The sequence below is a fragment of the Marmota marmota genome, unplaced genomic scaffold (assembly GCF_001458135.2).
Source record: "Marmota marmota marmota unplaced genomic scaffold, marMar, whole genome shotgun sequence".
In the NCBI taxonomy this organism is placed as follows: Eukaryota; Metazoa; Chordata; class Mammalia; order Rodentia; family Sciuridae; genus Marmota; species Marmota marmota.
In genome coordinates, this window is record NW_026000169.1 from 3,181,874 (window position 1) to 3,200,533 (window position 18,660).

Consider the following 18,660-nt stretch of genomic DNA (forward strand, 5'->3'; position numbering starts at 1 on the left):
CTTACTTTCTTTTTGCTTCCTGGCTGCCATGAGGTGAGCACCTTTGCTCTGCCACACCAGTGATTCCACCATGATATCTGCCCTTACCACAGGCCGAAAGCAATGGAGCCAGCGACCATGGACTGCTACCTCTGAGATCATGAATCAAAATAAATCTTCCCTCTTTAAATTGATTTTCTCAGATATTCTGTCTCAGTGATGAAAAGCTAACATGGTGAGCCTCTTCACCACTTCAAGATAGGGACTAATTGCTGGAAAGAATCAGCTACATGATTACAGGGTGGATATTTTGGCCCTGTCCCTCCCCTTTCACTAACAGGGAGGGGAAAGGGCTGGAAATAGAGTTAACTGTCAATGGTGGATGGTTTAATCAATTGTGGCTAAGTGATGGAACTTCCCCCAAGTCCCCTGAGTGAAGGGGTTTGAAAGCTTCCAAGTAGGTCAACACATCTACAGGCCAGGAGGGTGGCACAACCCAAGTCTCTAGGGACAGAAGTGCCTGTGCTTGGGATCTTTGGGAAGTTGCCCTAGGTATTTCTTATGAGAAATTGCTGTGACTCCATTTTTGAGAAACCGGCCTCTACCTCAGAGCAAAGCCTGTCCAAGGAAGGGGGCGTGACCCTTGTCCTTGGAAAAACCCACAGAGCACTCCTAGGCACATACCCACCCTGCTGAGTTGTTTGTCTGCAAATAACAGAAGAGATCTGTGGCGCCAGGTGTCCCTGACTCAGTTAGGCTAGGGGAGGACCCGTAGCAACCCCCTAACAACCTCCAATCAGCATGAGACAGGGAAAATACCTGGGATGCCGGATGATCCCCAGTAGTTTATGGTGGTTGATAACATGTTGGGAAACCATGAAGTTTAGCACGTATACCCCTCATGGCCTAAACCAATCAGTTCAAAGGAATCCCTCTCTTGTACTAACCAATCACCCCTACCCAACTTGTTCCTGCCAGTGAATGTGCTAATCAATGTTAAAAGTTGTTGTTTGAGTTTCTCTCAGTGTGGAATGATTTTCTGTGTGATGTTGTGACACATAGAGTATCCCCCCAAAACCTATAAAATCTCACTGAACAAAGGACCAGGACTCACTCCCTGGACCCGCTGCGTTGGGAACGGTTGTGAGTCCAGGTTCCAGCTTGCAATAAAGACTCTTGTGTGATTGCATCGGATTCGGTTCCTAGAGGTCTATTGGGGTCCCATGAATCTGGCATTACACTTCATCTGGCTGCTTGTCTGTGGTCTTTATAATATACTTTATAATAAACCAGTAATAGTAAATAACTATGAGTTCTGAGTCATTCTAGCAAATTATCAAACTCAAGAAGGGAGTCATAGGAATGCCTAATTTTCAGCTGATTGGTCAGAGTACAAGAGGCCTGGGACTTGCAACTGGGGTCTGAGATAGGGACAGTTGTGGGACTGAGCCCTTAACCTGTAGAGTTTGATGCTAACTCCAGGAGTTCATTGAAGAAAACTGAACTGAACACCTAGTTAGCATCCAAAGAGTAGAAGAACTAAGTGGCTTTTAGGATGAAAAAACTTTATGTATCTTATGTCAGAAGTGTGAGTGAAACTGGTTCAGAATTGGCCTACTTAAAATTTTACTTTTTGAGTCAGATCTTCATGATTTTATTACTTCTGAAGTTTTTATTTTCAAAGATATTATAATTTAGTAGCAAAGAAGTGTTTTCCACAATTATAAGCATGTTTTCACTGCTTTTATTATTCCTACTTTTAGGTATTTGTATGTTTGTTTTTAAAACCACAATTAGAAGTAAGAGGCTTGTGTGTTTTCATAGTTTTAAAAAAAAAAAAAAAAACTCAGTGCATTTTTGAATTTTATTTTGTTTTATAATGATTGATATTGATATTGATATTCTTCCCCTTAGGCCATAGTTGTTAGAATCTAAGTTTTGAATAACTACATTATTTACTATTGTTTAAGAAAGAGTCACATTTAGAGTTACAGTTTTTTTCTTTGAGGATAGATTTTGGTTTATGCCACATATTTGGAAAGCTAGTGTTCTTGCTTTTTTGTTTTGTTTTTTGTCTTGTTTTGTTTAAGTGAAGCCCATTAAAAAAATTCATAATTTCCAAATTATTAGTTTTGACAAAAAATTATTTTTTAATTTCATTGAGTTATGAATATCTGGACCTCTTTGAAGTTACCAAAGCTTCTTAGGAATTTGGCTTAGGAATTTGGCTTTGTTATGAGGACATGAGGTTCCTAAGAGGTACTGAATATAATCCAAAGGCAGGGCTACCCACACATCTTGATTTTCTTGGTCCAGTTACACTTTGTGTCTGTTATTCCAGGATCATTATTATAACACCCCTTCACTGTCAAAGTATCCTGATAAATCATCGGGTCACCCTACCTTTGGGCCCTCATGGCACATGCCCATAGACCGTTCAGTCTGGTTCAGGTGTATCAGTGTCCCTTGAAGTCATTGTCCCACAGTCCTTCCTGCTCTTGCCCCTTTCAATCCCTGTTTCTGTTTGACACCTGACTCTTGTGTTTTGCAAATCAACTGTGCTTGCCCTTCAGAACTATGTGATGATTTGACACTCTTTGCTTAGTGCTTGGTTCTTCCTATGAACTTTACTCAGTCCTGTCGTATTCTTCTTTTTGCTTTGGACCCGCTCAGCCAGAATACCTGACCAAGGCAACTCCTGGTTATCTTCAGTCCCCTCACAAGGAAGAGCAGGTAGGAATTTAGACCAGAGCAGACCAGGACTTATGAACAAGTCCTCTTGTGCTTATTTGGTGCTCTGATAACAACTATCCATTGATCTTTCAATACAAAAACAAGTGTAAAATATAATGTATTTGAGTAAAATTCAAGTAAAATATAATGTATTTGATCCAGGTGTGATAGCACACACCTGTAATCCCAGCTACTCAGGAGGCTAAGGCAGGAGAATCAAAAGTTCAAGACCAGCCTCAGCAACTTAGCAAGACCCTGTATCAAAATAAAAATTAAAAGGGCTGGAGATATAGCTCAGTGATAGAACACCTCTGGGCTCAGTCCCCAGTAACTGCCCAACCTGCCCAACACACGCCACAAATTGTATTTTGAAGTAACCACTCACTTTCCTACTTCTGTTCTCTGTTCCTTTTTCTCCCATCTACATTTCTTTTCCGAATATCTTTTGGCTTCTTTGTAAAGAGATTATAGGATTGATTGATAAAATCTGAGGAATCTAGTTTGAAAAGTATGTGGGTCTACCAACTTTTCCTGATAACTCTACAGTATCATCCCCCTGGGAAAATATTTTTTAAAGATCTGCTGATTTTTTTTTTAATATGGTTGACTTCTTAGGAAATTGAAAATGATGCTGGTTTCTTACCCGGAGGGATCCTCTCTCACAGTATTCGATCACCCCAAAGATCCTGGAGTCAAGCTTCACTGTGCCATAGAACTTGGTCAGGTTGTAATAGTCAGTCTGAAGAAGCTAGGAGAACATGTGTGTTTATAAAGCATATCAACCAGAAAACGGAACCAGAGAAAATATTCATATGCTAGCAAAATGTGTTTCTTTTGGGAAGATGCATTGCTCTTAATAAATTGAATGTCAGTACCCGTTTGTTACTACATATTGTGTTACATCTTATTCAGCAGTCTTTCCTTTGCTAGCAAGGTGACTTGAATACAAATGTCACTACTTTCAAATAATATTAAGGATGTATTTTAGAACATACCAGCATATTTCCAGAATTTTTACAATGTAAAATCTCACCCTCCAACATCTCTAGGCAGAGTTTTCAAAAAGTAGCTAAGTCATTCATTTCTTTCTCATAAGACATTTCTCCACAGGGGACCTCTGTGTTCAGGGAAAATGGAATGAGGTTAATTCTCAAGGGGTTGAAGTATAGGACACATACCTTGTTCAGTTCTATCTTCTGTTTCTCATTGAAATTGCCATCACTGTGCTTGAGATCTTTGAGGATCACTCGCTGCAAAGATCAATTGAATTAAGGAGTTACTATTGCAATGTAATTCCTCATATAAATGGGTATTATAATAATTTGTTCCTATGTCCTATTAGACTGTAAGTTTTTTTGAGCAGTGACATTTGATTGTTGTTTATATCCCTGGTATTTAGGACCTGGTGTTTAGGTTTGTTTGTTTCTTGCAAAATGACTAGGGGAAACATGAAGATGGGAGGAAGATGGGCAAGAAGATACAAAACTCCCAGATGGGATTCTCAAGAATGAGCCAAAATACAATATTAGGGTTGCCCTCAGTGCTCTGAATCTATTTCATATTTATGTTTCCCTCCAAATAGTTAACTTATCCTTTGGCTCCCCCAGGATGTTGAGTTTTGTAACCTTCAAGCAGAACCCTGCCTATCCTATGAAGCTCTACAAACGGCCCTTTGAAGCAACCTGGGAAACATCCCCCCCCAAACCCCTCACCCACTATCCCCCTAGCAAAGTCAGGGCTGGGACAGTGATGACTCAGAACCTACTCCCAGTTAGAGTTCAGAGAAGTGGGGGAGACTGGAGTCACCTTTTTGTCATACTTGCATTGTCGAAGTCTCTGGATTGTATCTCGTCTCTTGTCGTCATCAATCTGGCACAAGAAAAGGCTGATTATTCCAGAACTTCTTATTTGTCCCATTCACTGCCAGTCAAAGGCTGAGAGGCTCTTCCAGCTGGGCTGTATCTGCTGTTTGCTCAACAGCTTGCTGGGCAGGATCCCAGAAACACTGTGGTAACTGACTTGTCTTTCCCTCCCACTACTCACTCCGACCTCTTCTTCCCAGTATTGATTATATCCTCCTTAACACTGGGTTCTCCTGGCTTTCTCTCCTCAGCCATGGATTTTCTTTATTCCTTCTTCCCTTACCCTCCTCCTACGGTGAATTATTGCCCATAGTATAGACAAATGCTCTTAGGGAATGGTGCTAAAGGAAGATGCTATGCATTTATTTCAGTTGCAAATTAATGCTTGAAAGTCCAAGTAGCAGTGCGCATGAGGCACATGGGCCAGGTGTGTCTAAAGAGATGCAGTCCCAACAATTCTGGGTTCTGCGCAGAATTGTCAGATCATCTGATTTGTCAAAAGAAGCTGGATTTTTACATGCTATACCATGATATTTATATGCTGGCAATTGATTTTTAAAATGTTAAATACTGAACAACACACATACAAACACTGATACCTGTGGGCTAGATATGGCTGTTGGTTTGCCAGTTAAAGATTTCCAGTCTCAAGACAGAGGAAAGGTTGGGAATGAGTGAATATTTTAGTTTGGTTCTTAAATCTGGTATGTATGTTTATCTTTGTTAAAATTTACCTTACAAGGACATCTTGAAACTTGAGTGAAATATATCAAGGTCCAGTCATGATTCCTAACACCATGCAGATGAATAAATATTGAATCTGCTAAGGCCTAGACATGCCCAGACTAGGGATTGAACCCAGGGCTTCATGCATGCTAGGCAAACACTTTCCCACTGAGCTACACCCCAGCACAAACTTTTTAAATAACAAAGTTCTTAATTGTCTTTTAGGCAGTCTCTGGAATCCACTGAAGGACAGTTTGAAACCAGCTTTTCAAGAATGCACTGGTGCAGAAGTAGCCAGCTCATCAGGTCAATGACCTCAAAATCCCCCACAGAATGTGATAATCACCCCCCCCCCAAAGAAATACATGGCCTGTGAAGAGGCAGGTTGACTGTTTTGTTTATAGCTGCCAAGACTCTCTCTTCTCAGCAGCTCTCTCCTCTCTCTTCTTAAAAATTGTCCTGTTACTCATAAAGATCTGGGAGGCAGATCTGAGCTGATATCTCCTGGTCGCCCTGTCAGTCTGCAGCAGAATAAAGCCTTTTACTTTTGCATATACCCAGTGCCTTCTTATTTGGTTTCTTTGCGTATTGGGCAGCAAGCCTGTGCTAGGTGCCAACATCAGTTGTTGTTATTTTTTATTTTACAAATGAGGCATAGAAGGGTTAAATGACATTAAATGCTACATTAGAAGACCAGCAGAGGCTAGGCTGCTTGTCTTCTTGTCTAGTGTTCTTTTTACTGTTTCTGACCTCAATGAGGTCATTTAAACTACTTGAACCTCATTTCCTAACTCTGCAATCCTTATTCAGAAGGGTACTTGGTGATCAAATTAGACATCATTGGTGAAATTTTTCTTGCAAGCTAGAGGATCCCAACTCCTCTTTCACTGGGGATTGAATCCAGGGGCACTTAACCACTGAGCCACCCCCAGCCTCTTTTTATTTTGAGAGAGGGGTTCACTAAGTTGCTAAGGCTGGCTTTGAACTTGTGATCTTCCTGCCTCAGCCTCCCAAACCACTGGGATTACAGGTTATGGGCATGTGCCTCTATGCCCAGTAAGGATTTCTCTTTTTATTCTAAAATGAGATATCATCATCTTTATCATTCTTTTCTGTTTTTTTTTTTTAATCATTCTTTTTCTGTTTTTCCTGACTTCTCTTTGTCTGATTCTCTGGTCTGACTTTCTATGTTAGTACTGGGATATTTGACTATTATCTCATCCTTTAGACTGACTTCCTTTTTTCTGTCTTCAGAGAGTATCCCAAACTTGAACTATTACCTGTCTGGTTGTATTTTCCTCTCATGCTGACCTTGAGTTTTCTCCCTGTTCTGTCTGATTCACAGCATCTGATGAACTCTCTATATAGCCCTTTCCCAGTCTTCCTTCTCCCTAGGCTATCTAAACTCAGGGCAAGAATGATACCTCCATGCTAGGAACCATTTCTGACTTCCCTCCTTTGAATTTACTGTCCCAAAATTTTATTGGGTATTCCTGTGAGTGACTAACCTGATAAATTAACTATTAAATATTCTGTACTCAAAAATTCTGCAAGAAACTGGCAATGGATGATGCCTTCTACTGCTGGAAATGTTTAGATTTTAAGAAAACACACAAAGATACAGTGTTTAAAGGTTAAACCAAAGGATCAAAGTGGGGTTTTGAGGCAGTAGAGATTGTTTCCTAGGTAGGGTTTTGCAGAGGTGGAACATGCGGGAGCCTATCCAGGTGTCATCTCAGAAACAGGAGCACTCACTTAAAAATCTCCTCAGCTACTCCTAGTGTTAAACAAAATAAGCAGGAGGTAATTGACCTGAGGCTGCCTGAGCATTTTGAGTTCCTATGTAACAAACCACAATCTAACTTACATCATCATACATAAATAAACAGAAACCTTATTTAAGAAAACGTTTTGGTAACAAGTAGCTGAGTTTCAGCCAATCACAGGCAGCCAACTGATCAGACCATGCTCAGATCAGGCAAACTTCTAGCAATAACCAATGAACTTATTTCTTTGTATAACCTGTGAAAGCTCACTGCCCACACTGCAGAGTGCTCTCTGACTTTCTTTTGGTTTTGAGTGTTTCCCAATTGATGAATCATTTTTTGCTCAAATAATAATCTGCAAAATTGAATCTGGCTAAAATGTTTCTTCTACCAGCAGGTACTTCTAGTCAGTCATTTCTGTCAGCAAATTCTCTCTTTGGAAGTCAATTAGTCTTGTGGTTCTTTGCACCTTACTGTGAATTACTGCAAGCTTGATTCCTCCATGTCACTTGTATGAGATACTTGGTCTTTGGGAACACAGTGTTTAGGAGTGAGGTTCAGAATGCAGCAGAAGGGTCACTTTGGAGCAAGGGGCATTTCTGAAGGAAGGAAGACCTCATCCATGTTCAGTTGTGAGGGGATATGAGCTCTTAGAAGGCCAAGTGCAGTACTTGGGGTAGGGTGTCAGGGGCTGGTAGAAAGGGGTCAAAGATAAACCTGGCTGAACTTGCTGCTTCAAGTTCTCCTCTGCTGATTTTGGGCAGGGAGGCATTTCAAATAGCACTACCTTATCAGGTTGGTCCTACTATGAGAAAGTCTACAAATGCCCTTATGTGAAGGTCCTGGGTCTCCATTCCTTCTTAGTATACTTTGATATAAAGACCCTTGTAATTGCAGTATATAGGTGTTAGGATCTTAGACTTCACAGACACACTGGGTTCAAACTGTAATTGTTTCTGAAATTCCATCTGTTACCTCAAGGGCTCAGGGAAGATGGGTTAAAGTATCTGCAATGTAATAGTGTTCAGTTAAGTGTTAGCTATCATTATTTGTAGTAATCTTACTTACTCGCTGTAGGTGACCCTGCACTGTTTCTTAATACTTTGGTCTTCAATTTCCTTATCAGCAAAGTTATGATTATAAAGCTCAACTCACTGGTTCATTGTGAGGAGAAGATGAGAAACACAGGTCTAGCATCAACTGCAGTAAATGGGGTGAGTTGTTAATAATGGCTACTGATTATACTTCCTGGTTGGGGACGAATTTGAACAAACATCAACAGAGGTCTCTTTCTTCAGCAATGAGCAAGGTAAGTGATAGGTCCTTAGTAGAAGTAGATTAGGTTTGGGGGAATTCAAATGCCTTTCCCATTCCTATATCCCTTCCATGACAAATTCCCAGCAAGTGCATGTCTTATTTCTCGTGGGTCAGATGCAAAAACCCAATAACACTCTGTAACTCAGCCTCCACTGAAGTGTTCACTGGACGACATTAGATCAATGAAGAACAAGAGAAATGGGACGTGGAAAAGTAGAAAGCATCTAACTTTTAGATTCTAGCACAAACTAAGATTGGACCATTTCCTACCATGCTGCCAAAGTCTTGTCAAACACCTGGCAAACTGCACCATTGTCCAACAGGTAAGGCAGGCCTTACCTTCAGGCTGATTTGGTTGGTTTCATTGTTTTCCAGAGGAAAGATATTTTCAGAAGGAATGTGGGACCATTTTTTCTGACGAAGTTGATTATCTCTTTTATATTTTCTGTGGAAGGAACAGAATTGGTTGATAGGTTTTATTAGTGTCCATGCTGTTCAGTTTCTGAACACCAGGAGAAATTTAGGACCCTGGTTTTCTCAGGAAGACATGTGTTGAGGAAGACTAGCTCAGTGGTGAGACTCTCCATGCCCCAAACTGGCCAGTGCTGGCCATAAGTGGACCCAGAGGCGGTTTCATGGACTTCTCTGTTCTTTTGTGTTTGTTTCATTTTACTTTCCTTGATCCTTCTCTATAATAAGGGGTCTGAACCGATGACATGGAAACATGAGGGAACAAAACAGAAAAAAAAAAAAATCAAAACTGATAGCCTTACATGGCAGAAATGTTCATTTTTAAACCACCAATGAAACACACCAGATTCTAAGTAAGCCAGTTCCTTTTACACATCTGTGCCTGATGTTTAGAGAAAATGGAAAAGCACAGAGACAATGCAACAACATGTGTCCTAATTTATAAAATGTTAGAATCTTGTCTGTAGTGCACATGAGGAAGAATTCTTGAGTTTTGAGGAAGGCTCACTTTCAGCTTTACAGATATTGCCAAATTGTTTCCCACAGTGGTAGCACCAATTTACCTTCCCATGCTGTTAAGAATATTTAGTATTGTTAATTTTTCCCCTTCTCTTTATGATGTATGTTAATGGTGCGTTAGTTTTGCTTTAGTTTGCATTTCCTTGATTACTAGAGAGATAATCTTTTCTAATATTTGCTACATATTTTATAGAATATATAGAATTATAGAATTATGTAGAATCATTTACTTATAATTTCTCTAATATTTTTTATTGTGCAATTTTTTCTTTTCTTTTTCTTACTAACTTTTGTGAGTTCTTTATGTCTTCTGAAAAACAAGAAAATACCTTCTCACAGTTTATTTTTTTAACATTGCTTTATGGAAAATTTTTATTTTACTAGGGCCATATTTGTAGAGTTTTCTTCTTCGACTTTTTTTTAATCTATGACTGAATCACACTTTCCCAACCTGACTTCATAAAGTCATTTCCTAAATTTCTTCTATGTTCTGAAATTATTTTTTCACATGCAGATCTTTTTTTCTTTTAGTTTTGCTACCAGGGATTAAACACAGGGGTGCTGAACCACTGAGCCACATCCCCAGCCCTTTTTTTACTGTTTATCTTGAGACAAGTTCTCACTAAGTTGCTTAGGGCCTTGCTAAATTGCTGAGGCTGGCTCTGAACTCATGATCCTCTTGCTTCAGCGTCCCAAGCCACTGGGATTACAGGCGTGCGCCACCACACCCAACCTATTTTATGTAGTTTTAATTTCATTTTTTACTTGTGGGATGCCTACTGTAATATTACCTCTGTAATATAAGCAAGTCCCTATACTTGCTTGAGTCTGATTCTGTAATCAATCGTCTTTTCCATTGACCTATTTGTCCCTGAATACCTTTTTGTTTTTTAGTCATTTGACAAACTGCACCTCATCTTTTCAAGTTCATTTATAATGCCTTTCTCATACTTTCCTAAGCAGAAATCATTTTCCTCCTATGCTTCCATCCAATTCTATTAAATACACATAAATAGCATAATATTAACCAATTATTTTTACAGTAAGACTGGGAGCATGGAGAATGACTCTTGAGACATCAAAGGCAGCCAGGCTTCCATCTCTGCACCCATGGAGACTCTTGGAGCTCAACGAGCTAACTGTCATTCATATTGAATTAGGGATTCTATAGGCCATTTACTACTTTTCTTGTTATATTGGAAGAATACATGAATGACAACCATTTGCCTGGTGTCCTAGAGGAGACTCTGGCCATGAGGAAGTCTTCTTTCTGCCTCCCATGCTTAGAAACAATGGGAATTACTTGTTACTTTTGTCTTGCAATTTGCTCCTCTCTTAAGCTGACTCTCATTTGGACTTGGTTTCTGAAGGAAATTTTGGCTTCTGCTCATTCTTGATTAAATGGTCACACTGTCTATTGTGTATATTTCTAAGCAATACGGTTACAGGAGCCCAGCTCTGCCTCTGGATTGAAGAAAACAGCCCACTTCCTTCCTGCTAAAATAGGAAATTTGGAATAGATGATTTCTAAATCCTCTAGCAACCTAAATATCATGCAGTACAATGATTTTAAAATCTCCCACAATATGCCAATAAAACAGTGAGAATAGCTAGTTTCATTTACATAATGCTTATTATATTGCACTCTGTATACATGACCCATTTCTAATTCTCATGGCAGCTCAGAGAAAGAAACTGAAGCAAAGTAACTTGTTTAAGTTGTTAAGTAACGTGCTCGAGACCACATAACTGATAAATCACAGAACTGGGTCTGAGTTCAGGCGTTTGACTCCAGAGCTCTAATCTGCCCCCCAGGTAATATTCTGTCCTTATGTAGTCTTTGATGCAGAATGCCTTCATGATCTTAGGTCTGTCTAGAGATCTCCTTGTGAGCATGTGTGAGCAGCAGAGTCAGATCTCTGCCTCCTTCCTCCTCTGAATGAGGAGCATTCTGTGGCAAGGAGGGGAGATACCTCAGCACCAGGAGAGCAATGATCAGGACCAGCACCACTGTCCCTGTGAGCGTGAAGACAGCAATCATCAGGATCTGAGGGCCTATGGCAGGAAAGAGTAGAAAATGCATTAGCAGGATCTTTGAGAAGAGAATGAAAACATTTCAAAGATTCTAGTTGGGGAAGGGACAGAGAAAGCCCTTTTGAAAAACATTTTTTTTTTTTTATTAATTGTTTCTTGGTAATATATGTCCTGTGTTCCAGTCCTGAAAAAAGCAGTCTGGCATGTGTCCAGGGAAAGCAGTTTAATTTCAGCTCTCATTGAAGTCTATATTTCTCTTTTATCTCTAACAGGAATCACCAAATGGTTATAAGAACATAAAGTGGTTTCCAGCACACAAATAATTGTGGGAGTAGAAGCCTACCTGCTGTCCTTGAAACCAATATACCCCAGGAGGTTTCACAGAGAAGAAACAGACAGTTATTTTTTAAATGCAGAACACATGTTGGAAGAAGAGTCAGTGTAGACTGTTAAATGACAGCATTGCATGCTGGTTCTTTCCAACCTCTCTGGGTTATTGATGTAGTCAGTGAGGAATGTGATTTTTGTTATTAGAACACTAGTGTATGGGTGGATGTATTGTATTAAGTAGATGGAGTTAAGTTGAGAGATTCTCAGAAAAGTTAGTGGAATTCAGGAAAATGTGGCTCCAACCCCAGGAAGCATTGAAGCAGAGTCTGAGAATGTGAAGGCCTATGCCTGGGAGGAGAAGGCCCACCATCATAAAACCATACAGAGAAATCATGGCTCACACAGCCCACAGTGATTCCTGTTGGGAAAGGAAATCCATGGGTTCAAAATGGAATGGATTCCAAGAAATAGAATGTGTTAAGAAGCTAAAAAATAATAGAAATATGGTTAAGACACAATTCTTTCTACATAAAGAGAGAGAAAAAGGAAGGGAAGAAGGAAAGAAAGGAGGGAGAGAAGGGGTGCCCCAAAGAGAAACTCTCAGGGAAAAATGTTCAAGAAAGGCATAATCCAAAAATGAAACAAAGTAAAATGAGGTCTGATTTTGTGTATTTTAAAAAGGAGAGACAATCCTTTTTCTTTTGTGTGGTATAAAAGAGAAGCTTTGGAATCATACATAAAGAAATGTTATCACAGCATAATATTTAGCTTTGTATAAATATTTACATCATGATAATGATGAAAATGTTTACTTACTTCAATTTATAGAATCAACTTATAGGTAAAGACTAAAGAACTATGATATGATTGCCAAATAAATATTAACAACCTTGATAAATTAAAGAAAAATAAAGGAGAGTATGGGAGATGGAAAGAGGGTAGAAGGAACGATTGGGGAACTTTTAGCTTCATCTCACGAAGTAGGGGAGCAAGAAATTTTTATAAACAGTTGATTGAACAACACTAGAAGCTCATGTATATTAATTAAATACCTAATAAATATATTGACAAAAAAGGTGATATTGAGAAGTAAGGAGGACAAGTGAAGAACTAAATCTTAATTCATAACACAAAAGATAGATAACATCTAGAGCTTTTAAATCAAGAAACATTACTTAGAAATATACTGAAGAGATTGAGAGTCTGGGGACACACAGAGGTGGGACCAGGCATGCTCACCTTCCATTGTGAACATTTCTACTACTGGACTGAAAAATCACATACAAGAATTTTTCTTTGCTAAAAATATAATTAATGAAGGTGCCCTGAAGAGGAAACACCAAGATCTCTCTATTAAAGTCGCGCCCTTCTTCCCTATCTTCCCTGTCATGGCACCATGACACAGAATCCTTGAGACTATGGTCCATGATCTACTTGTTTGTTCCTGTACCTTTAGCACATATCAGGCCCGAGACCTGGTAAAATATCAAATGAAAATGACTAAATGAAAAAAAAAAGAAGAAAGAAAAAAGAAAATGACTGAATGAAAAAATAATTGAATAAAAGTTTGGCCTTGCTCATCTTACTAACTGAAAGAGGCTAGGGAAAGGAATCCAAATATTAAGACACATAAATTCATGTCAAAAACTGGTATGCCGTTAGACTTAGGTTACACATTACATGCATTTTAGAATAATTTTTGTGTCATCACATCATATTCTAATGAAGTAATCCTTTTTTTTTCTGAAGTGGGGTGCTTTTTGTGGGGTTAAATGTTGCAGCACTCTTTTAAGGGTGTACGGTACATTTGAAAGTTTAAGCTTTGCAACCATACAGCTGCCTCTAACTACCTGTTTTGTGCTAAAAGGAAATTTTCAACAGTGAAAATGTGGATTTATCTCATCTGGGCAGAAATAAATTCATACCTTGGAGATGAGGTAACATTGTGGGCATGTTTGTCTTTGGTGATGGCCGGCCGTATGTCACTACAATCACCACTTCCATCATTACTATTACTACTCCCACTTCTATCACACCAGACAAATAACAAGAGTGAGAACAAGAAGTGCAGTTTCAACAGTGCAGATGATTGCACTCAGCGGCCTACTAAAATTGCACATTCCCTGGACTAGCACAAGAATTAGAGAATGTGGTAGTCTCAGCCCATCTCAAGCCCCATCTGCCTCTTGCAGTATACACATCTCACTGTGCTAGGTGTAATTATGACATTTACACATAGTATTTAAATATGCCATGTACAATTTAATATAGTTTTAAATTAAACATGCTTTTTAGTTCTGCTTGTTAGGTTGTCTGGGTCACAGTAGTTCTAAGGCTAAGCTTTGGCTGCCTCCTGGTGGTCACTGTGATTATTACATCCTATTTATCTCTTCCCAAGGAATGCAGAATGACCTTATAACTGCAAGGTCATATGACACTATGATTAAAAGGAACCCTAAGTCTCCTGTTGTAGCAGAGGAAGAAACTCACACTCAGAGAAAAGAAGGAAAATGACTAAAATTAACACAGTGTAAATTAGTGCTGGAGTTCAGTGTAGAAATACAGTTATCGCATGTCATCATTCATTGATTTCAAGGCATATGTTGAGGGGTGGAGAGGATAGGAATAAATAATGGACTGTACCTTTAAAAATATAAAAAGACATGTAAACAAATATAAATGCTAGGAGTCAGGTAGGGTAAGAGCAAGATAAATAAGATTAATAACCTCCTGTGTTGTTAAAATAAGTTAGGACAAATGAAATAAAGTTAAATCTTGAAATGAGTGTATGTTTGCCAATTGAATGGGGGAGGGTAATAAATTCTAGACAGAGGGAGTAGCATGAACAAGGACACAGGGGCACAAATTTGTATGCCCTTCCTTTAAAGAGGTAGGAGGAAGTTGAGAGTGGGGAAGGGATTTTTCAAGAGAAAAGATATGGCTGGAAAAATAGGAAGGTCATGGGCATATTGTACTCTATTCAGTCATTTGGACTTTGTTCTGCAGGTAGAGAGAGCTGCCAGTAGAAGTGTTGGCAACAGTGTGGTGATGTGAGGGGTTGCCTTGGAGGTGGGAGCACTGGAGCAGGAAGGCTGCTGGATGTTGCTATAATCCAGGAAGCAGATGATGAGGGCTCTGAGGAGGATACAACCAGATCTGCATTATCCACATTGTTGTATCCCAGATGCTTAGCACATCTTGGGGCACTAACTAACTCTTCCTTAAATGAATGAATAGACAGTGAGGGTGTGATAGCCAGATGAAATATTCTGATTAGTTAGCAAGTGTGTACACAGAAAAAAAGGCCAAGCATGCATTCCTTATTTGTATACTATTAGATTATTTGTATACTTTACTTGTAAAGTATAAAACTATAGTAACAGGGAAGTAATGGAAAGTTCTGGCTCAGTTTTCTAGTTAACTGAAAATGGGGTGAAGTTGCCCAGGATAATATAATGCCTCTGTGCTACAAAATATAAATATTTCATGTGATATCTTTTAAGTAAATAATGAGAGTGCTCAAAAATTACTTTTTGAGAAGTTTAGCACTTTAAAAAATCACAGCCTTCTATTAAGTAACGAAAAACTTAAACACTGATAAAAACCATACTAAAATTACAAACAACATTGTCACTGAGAGCTGTAATTAGGAGAAAGAAAATAATATTTTAATTCAAGAAGTTACAAAAAGAAGAAGTAGAGAGTTTCAGAAGCCCATGGTAAAAGAAAGAGCTATTTAGAAAGTCAGGTTTGGTTTAGAACTAGGAAGCTTGAAGTTCATTCTAGGGATAATAAAGAAAGCTGATTAAAGAAAAACCAACTTCCAAAAGGAATGCCAACAGTTCCAAATTGCTTGTTGTTTAAAAGACTATGATCCCCAGCCCCACCTCCTTGTGTGCTTTAGTCAACTGCTAATGTCTTTTGAATAAAAGCACGGGGATAATTTTGAACCAAAAGTGACTGATGCAGTGAAAGAGAACTAGGACATTACAGCTTTGGCACAAGCAAGCCCACTGAAGCAGAAATGTGCCCCCTAAGGCACATCAAAATTCCAGAATTTCTGGCTGCAGAGCAGGGCTGGGTTAGAAATATTTTTAGCTTATAATTTTTAAATGCTTTTTAAAAGTGATAAACAAATATAATCAGTAGAAAATATTGAAAATTCTGAAATAAACTAAAAAAGAAAAATGTATATCTTCCAGAATTATTCTACTCAGTAGCTACCACTGTTAAAATTTTAGCCTGTTTCTTTAGAATCTTCCTTCTTTCTTTCTTTCTTTGTACCTGGGATTGAAAGCAGGGGCAGTTAACCAATGAGCCAAAAATCCCCAGCCCATTTTTTTTTTTAAATTTTTTGCATTTTTTTTTTTTTTTTTTTTTTTTAGGTGCAGATAGACACAACACAATGCCTAGACGAGCACTCCACTGCTGAGCCACAATCCCAGGCCCTTCATGTTTTATTTTGAGACAGGGTCTCACTAAGTTGCTTAAAGCCTCGCTAAATTGCTGAGGCTGGCTTTGAACTTGAGATCCTCCTGCCTCAGACTTCCAAGTCACTGGGATCACAGGTGTGAGCCACCACACCTAGTTTACAATCTTATTTCTGCACAATGTTTAACGAAGTTAGCATCCCAGCATCTTAAGTTTCCTATCATTTAAAATTCTCTGCAAATAATTATTTTAATTGGTTGCATGATGCTCCACTTAAGAATGTCTCATAATTTTCTTTAAAAATGTATTAATGGTATTTACATTTTTTTTTTTTTGCATCTTTGGGTGTATTTGTCCAAATGTAAAATTTTTTCCCTAAAGACAGTTTAACAATATGGAATTACTGATCATCATTTTAAGTCCTGGCCAAAGCCAGTCATGGATGGAATATTCCAACACTTTATGGCTGAGGAGATACCTGTTCTGCCCAACCTGATGATGATCAATGTCACAGAGTTGCCTCGCATCTTGCCTGGGTGACAACCTAGCCATGTTGGGCTTTTTATGATGGAGAGACTCTCATCTGATTTGGGTGGGAAACCTTCACTGTAACTGAAATATATGTCCGAGGAAGGAATGGGGGACATGATAGGGGAACATAATCACCAGCCACACCTCAGCTTGATAAAGCATGTATTCATTGCTGAAATAGGTGTCCTTTGAACTTTTCCCAGTAAAATATAAATGGAGAAAAAGTACATGTCTCCCTCTCATTTTTGTCAATTGCCAAACTTTAGACTTCTATGGGATAATTTATGTCCAAGGGTACAACACATTTTTAAAAGATGGGTCTGGCAAAATTAGAATAGGGGTATTTTCCGTGTTTAATCAGAACTTTAATGTAATTCATGGTTCAGGGAAATAAAGTCCACATTTACAAACCTGGAAAATTTAGTTGGAGGACCAAACCAAACAATAATAATCATAAATTAACTTCATAAACCATATAGTTTACTCTTCTTACTAGAAAAACAATTTTAGGGAAAGGAAATTCACTCAGAATATCTTACCCCGGCCTGGGATATCATTAGGAAGTTTACGGTTCCTCCAGACGAATGTGGGGTACATGTCCTCTGTAGTGGTACTATTTGTGTGGGTGTCATAAGTCAAAAGAATCTTGTACTGTGTCAGGGCACAAAAAAGAAATGGATGAACAGGTGAGGTCTCCTGTCTTGCCCAGTGATATTTGCATTTAAATAACACTTCTCACTGGAACAAGGTAATTGTAAAAAAGCTTGGAACTAGTTAGGATCTGTTTATTGGTTCATGGCATGAACATGGATTTATTTTTTTCTTGTGAACAAAATTTTTATTTACACACTGTATCTAGGAGCACATAAACTCTTAAACAATTAATTTCCAAAAATGTGCAAGAAATTACTATAATTTGTTTACAAACCAAAACACATATTAAAATCAATGGACTTTGGATAGTGCGTTCTGTGGTGTACGAACATGGATTTAATTTCCATGTGGCCCAATTAGTTTTATATATCTTTATGGCCATGTACAATACCATTAGTCTCTGCCCAACACAGTTACTTTAATTCTTTAGAGAACTAGTCCACGTCGTTCATTTTTACCAATGTTAAAACAGAGTCCAAGAAAAATTTAAAAGCCAACTCCAATTCTCGCCATACATGGTCACCAGTGTTTTCCACAATATTAAGCTGCTTTTGGAAACCATCATGAGTAAAGATATCACAGGTAAAATCCATTATAACATTTTTTAATACATGCCAAGGGATCCTGAGATAATTCTACATTCCTTAAATTCTATCAATTTCATAATTTTCTAATCTCTTCTATCCCATTAGGTCCCTACACATGACACTAATTAGTTACTACAATAAAAGATTTATTTTTCAAGTAATCTGCTAAAGGAAACATAAAAGGTATATTCTTAAATTATTATTGCAAATATTGAGACATTTTCTAAGAGACATTGGAAAAATAACCATCCTTCTAAATTTACCACCATTTCTTCAATATACTCTGGACAGATAGTTAACATTTTCAAAATTTTACACTTAAGAACAGAATATATAATTGCATACATTGAGGATAGGAAATATCTTATGTATTAGGACATGGCATATTGAATCTCTACTGAAAACTACCTTTGATATGGACTACCATCTCTGTAGCTGTCTTGAGAAGTAATCTCTGGTTTTCCCAAATATACATAATACAATTGATAGCATTAGATTATTGAAAAATTCAACCAAATTTGCTTTTAGAGCAGATAAATGCAGAGAGCAAAGTTTTTCACTTTGAGGAGTTGTCTGAGGCTGAGATAAGATATCATACATGTCTGCCTCTCTCCATGGGACATGAGGGCATCATCTGAGGAGCAAATACTTGGAGGAGGGTGTAGGTATATTTGTAGTTCCTATTAGTGGTTGAAACATTGAGGAGATCCAATTTTAAGG

The 18,660-nt window shown here is 38.3% G+C and overlaps 1 protein-coding gene across 1 annotated transcript in view; it reads right to left on the minus strand.

Annotated features, from left to right (window-relative positions):
- Positions 1-18,660, minus strand: part of Gucy2c (guanylate cyclase 2C) — a 69,586-nt gene that overhangs the window by 27,723 nt on the left and 23,203 nt on the right. The window contains exons 10-15 of the mRNA XM_015498189.2: positions 17,239-17,350; positions 11,347-11,428; positions 8,723-8,828; positions 4,519-4,581; positions 3,891-3,962; positions 3,356-3,460 (exon numbers count right to left, since the gene is read on the minus strand). Coding sequence (XP_015353675.1) covers positions 3,356-3,460; positions 3,891-3,962; positions 4,519-4,581; positions 8,723-8,828; positions 11,347-11,428; positions 17,239-17,350 — 540 coding nt within the window. The remainder of the gene's footprint in view (positions 1-3,355; positions 3,461-3,890; positions 3,963-4,518; positions 4,582-8,722; positions 8,829-11,346; positions 11,429-17,238; positions 17,351-18,660) is intronic.